This window comes from Agrilus planipennis, unplaced genomic scaffold (genome assembly GCF_000699045.2).
Source record: "Agrilus planipennis isolate EAB-ADULT unplaced genomic scaffold, Apla_2.0 scaffold1275, whole genome shotgun sequence".
Classification (NCBI taxonomy): Eukaryota; Metazoa; Arthropoda; class Insecta; order Coleoptera; family Buprestidae; genus Agrilus; species Agrilus planipennis.
Window position 1 is genome coordinate 2,592 of NW_020439985.1, and position 4,789 is coordinate 7,380.

General features: G+C 36.7%; 1 protein-coding gene across 1 annotated transcript; it reads left to right on the forward strand.

Moving 5' to 3' along the window:
* The first annotated feature begins 554 nt into the window (after positions 1-554).
* On the forward strand, positions 555-4,163 carry LOC108743656 (putative fatty acyl-CoA reductase CG5065). Its single transcript, XM_025979520.1, has 7 exons — positions 555-847; positions 1,337-1,588; positions 1,653-1,798; positions 2,139-2,248; positions 2,748-2,940; positions 3,307-3,407; positions 3,479-4,163. The coding sequence occupies exons 1-7, from the start codon at positions 644-646 to the stop codon at positions 3,679-3,681; spliced, it is 1,209 nt and encodes a 402-aa protein (XP_025835305.1). The 5' UTR covers positions 555-643; the 3' UTR covers positions 3,682-4,163.
* The last annotated feature ends 626 nt before the right edge of the window (positions 4,164-4,789 follow it).

Below are 4,789 nucleotides of genomic sequence, written 5' to 3' on the forward strand. Positions count from 1 at the left end.
TTTTGATTGAACGTCTAGTTTGTCCAATATATTTTTTACTACAGTCATTACAACTAATTTCATATATCCCCGACTTTTCTAAGAATGGAATTTTATCCTTAGGGTTACCAAGGAGAGTTTGAATGGAGTTGCCATTTGAACTGTAAGCAATCCGTAAACCAAGTTTTCGAAAAATACCCTCGAGTCCGCGAGTAAATCTTGGCTCGTATGGCATAGTAATAAACTTGGTTTTATTAGCATCTGTTTGAAAAGTCGTAGATCTTGAAATAAAATTCCTAAATTTTATCTTATTAATTAATTTATCAATAATGTTACAATTGTAACCATTGTCTTTTGCAATTTTCTTAATTGTACAGAGTTCCTTTTCCTGAACGTTAGAAATTCACACAGAATTGGCTTATTCAATTTTAACTGCAACCTGTTTATACACGCGTTCTTTTAATTAATGATAAGCACATGCAGTTTAATGTATTTTATGGAAATAAATGTACTTGATACTTATCATTATTCATTACTTCAGAAGTCCACTTACCCTTTCCATTTTAAACTAGACCTCAAAAGAATTGCAAAAGACATTCTATGTTTCTTATCGATATTTAGTAGTTCGTATTGGGCAATAACGACAAGTTGAAAAGAAAACGAAATGCACAACAGGAAAATTTCAAGTGTAGCGAAAACGTTTCAGGGAAAAACGGTACTTCTGACAGGGGCGACAGGGTTTCTGGGAAAATTGGTACTGGAAAAACTTTTACGAACTTGTCCAAAAATTAAAAGAATATACATCATAGTGAGAGCTAAAAAGGGAAAAGACCATATACAAAGGAGAAATGATGTATTGGAAAATGTAGTAAGTATTTGCTTTTGAAAAATGTTATAGTTGGTTTAAATTTTTTTTTAAACTAAAAAAGAAAAATCTAGAAAAAGTGCTGTATTTGTATATGATGATGAACGTCGAAAAGGATTGAAACATTTTGTGAGAATAAAAAAAATCATTACGGTTTAAAGAACCATAACCGGCATGAAAATGGTGTCCTTGAATTGCGCCAACAGGAATATGCATTAAGTTAACTTCCGGTCGGGCGATACGCACTTGTGTTAATGTGTTTCAGAGTTTCAAAAATATTTACAAAAGGCTTGTGTCTGTAAAATTTCTGACTTTGGCTAGGAAAAGTCTTATAAGAGTATCGGATATGGTTTGAGATAACAATATCTGGCACCTACAGGTGTTTAAAAAATTTCGTGATAACTAAGTAGCTCAATAATCCAAAAAATTACGAATTTTATTCCTTGGATGTTTTGAAAGATTCTAGTTCTGACTTCATATATTTTTTTATAGATTTTTGAACCCCTTAAAAGAAATACAATTGAAATTTTTGAAGAAAAAGTAGAAGTAATCGCTGGAGATCTCGCCGTTTCTCAATTGGGGATATCCCCAGCTGATCAAAAGAAGATATTGGAAGAAACGAATTTTGTGTTCCATATCGCAGCGACAGTAAATTTCGATGAGAAGATAAAGAAGGCGGTCGAAATCAACATTAAAGGTACTAGAGACATTTTGAAATTGGCAAAACAGATGAAATGTTTGCAGGTATGTATAAGCGATTTTTTTTGGTACTAAATAAATAATCTATACTATGCTGACGCTTCTACAGGGGTTTGTTTATATTTCAACTGCGTATTCTAATTGCCCGCGACATGAAATTGAGGAAAAGTTTTATGATCCGCCGTATGAAGTGGATAAAATTATAAACATCGTGGATTCATTGGACGATGATCTCCTGCAATATCTAACGCCAAAGTAAGGATTCTCATAATCAGTATTTCAATGACTGTTGTTTAATAAATATAATCGATGGAATTGATCATGAAATAAGCGCATATTAGGGTTGATTGTTAAGAACAGGACGTAGACGGCATTACATAGTACCTACAAAAAAAATACCAGAAAGCATGTGAAGTTAAAGGTTTCGAGTTTGCTGACGTTTCGTCTTCGATCATGCATCAGAGATCGGAGTACTTCTCCTAAACAAATGTAGCGTCCAAATTCAGAACCTAAAACTTCACAGTGATCGATGACCTACTATTTTTACCCTTACAAAGAAAAGGGACATTCATTAAACATTTTCCATTTATTCAAGGATGTTGAAGGATTGGCCGAACACATATGTGTTTACAAAATCCATTGCCGAACACGTTGTAAAAACCGAATCAGATGGGTTGCCTTTATGCATTGTACGACCCTCTATAGGTAAGGGTTGTCATCATCATCATCATCATCATCATCATCATAAGGTCATCAGTCCTAAGACTGGTTGGACACGTACCTCCACTCTTTCCTATCCTGAGCTAATCTTTGCATTTCCGTAAAACCAGAACAACTCACATCCTTAACTATTTGCGAAGAGTAATCTAATCTAGGTCTACCTCTACCCCTCCTAACTCCTGTTTCTGCCTCTAATATGTCTCTGACTAGACCTTCATGCCTGAGAAGGTGTCCTACCAACCTATCTCGCCTATTTCTTATTGACTTCCATAGAGTCCTCTGTTCTCCTACTCTTTCTAATACCTCTTCATTTCTAACCTTTTCTACCCACGATATCCTCATCATCCGCCTATAACACCACATTTCGAAGGTAAGGGTTGTAGGCGATATATTTTTATCTTATTATTTTTCATTGTATATTATAATGAAAATGGTAAGAGAGGAGGTACAAGTGTGTTTTTGTTCAATTATGCGTACGTTGCAGTGATGTCCACGTATCAAGAGCCGTTATCAGGCTGGGCTGGCAATGTATTCGGGGCAATCGGGGCTGTAGCCGCAGGAAATGTCGGTTTAATAAGGACGATGTGGGTGAAGCGTTATAAAATTGCAGACATAGTTCCTGCCGATTTTGTTGTAAATTGTATTATCTCTGCTGCATGGGACATTTCGAACGATAGGTAACGAGATGATACATTAAGAAGAATTGTAAATATCAAGTGAGACGTAGCGCATCGCCATCTGCAGATTTTTTTGTTTACTACAGTATTTCGTATGATTGTTAAGGGTTTTATCCTATCGCCAAAGTAATTTAATAAACGACATTGAGTTTTTGATCAGCATTCAATTTATTACAATTATCGGATTTGAATCGCAATTTTAAACTTATTAGCACGTCATAATGCTACGAGTTATTACAGTTAGCAATAACTATCAATAGATGGCGATATACTACTAGTTACTTGACCATTGCCAATAAGTCTTAAACCGCTGAACAAGAACTTGCGTACTTATTGTTATTAATGTCACAATTGCATTTTCCCCAGGGAAAGTTGCGTCGCCGAGCCAGCGATGAGTTTAGAATCCAAAGAGAAGACAACAAAAATTTATAATTACGTGTCCGGACCCGAAAACTCAATAACTTGGGGTATGAATTCGTAAACAATTATTTTGAAATAGTTTACGTAAGTTAGTGCGCCCTCCTACTTTTTGTTCCAGGGAAAACATACGAGTATACAAAAGAATCGGGCAAAACAGTACCGTCGAAAGCGTGCCTGTGGTATCACTTCTTTGTGCCCGCCTCTACCGAACGAATGTACAAAGTCTACATGATCTTTTTGCATATAATTCCGGCATACATTGTGGATTTTATTGCGAAACAGTCTGGGCGAAAACCACAGTGGGTATACACTTCAGTATAATCGACACAGAATCGTTAATCGTAAGACTGGTTGGGCCCCGCACTCTCCCTCTATCTTATCCTGAGCTAATCCTGGAATTTCCTTCAAACAGGAACATCCTCAACTATTTTATGTAAACACTAATCGAATCTAGGTCTACATATATCACTCTTCCATTTCTGTATCTCATTCCTACATTTTAAGTATAATTAACATTTTGTCCTATTTAACATTGGTCTTCCCCTAATAGTTTTTCCGCTCTTTTTCCACCGAGGCTTTCCCCGTCTCGTAAATGTGGTTAAGTATTCTATCCTCTTGATGTTTTAAGATTTCCGCGTGTATCCCATCCATATCTGTTACCTTATTATTTTTTATTTTTTTTCTCTCTCCCTTGTTATGGATTAGTGCCATTTCCACTTGCACCCCGTACGTTATCTTCCCTTATACATTTTACTATTTGTCTTTTAACAAACAATGCTTATACCTATTAGTTATTTCATCATCATCATAAGGTCGTCAGCTCTAAGACTGGTTGGACGCGCATGTCCACTCCTTCCTATCCTAAGCTAATCTTCGCATTTCCCTAAAACTAGAACAACCCACATGCTTAACTATTTGCGAACAGTAATCTAATCTTCTTCTACCTCTACTCCACTTAACTCCCGTTTCTGCCTCTAATATGTCTCTGACTAGACCTTCATGCATATTTTGTATTGACTTCCATAGAGTCCTCTGTTCTCCTACTCTTTCTAATACCTCTTCATTTCTAACCTTCTTTATCCACGATATCTTCATCATTCACTGTCTGTAACATCACATTTCTAACCTTTTATTTAACGCCGCGCGTGTTTCGCACCCGTACAGCGCCGCGCTCCAACCATGCATCCCTGTCTGACTCCCTTCCTAATATCTACTTCTCTACGTTGTAGACCCAGCTCTATAACTGCCTGTTGCTCTTTATACAAACTAAGTATCACCCCTTCATTTCTAACCCTATTTATCCACGACATCTTCATCATTCACTGTCTGTAACACCACATTTCGAACGCTTTTAACCTTTTATTTACCGCCGCGCATGTTTCGCACCCGTACATCGCCGCGTTCCAACCATGCATCTCTGTCTGACTCC

What these genes read in the sequence shown, in the direction of transcription:
- LOC108743656 (XM_025979520.1), top strand. Translation starts at nt 644, where the DNA reads ATGCACAACAGGAAAATTTCAAGTGTAGCGAAAACGTTTCAGGGAAAA. An exon ending in CTGCAATATCTAACGCCAAA is followed by an intron (nt 1,799 to 2,138) that starts GTAAGGATTCTC and finishes CATTTATTCAAG; the next exon opens with GATGTTGAAGGATTGGCCGA. An exon ending in TGGGACATTTCGAACGATAG is followed by an intron (nt 2,941 to 3,306) that starts GTAACGAGATGA and finishes CATTTTCCCCAG; the next exon opens with GGAAAGTTGCGTCGCCGAGC.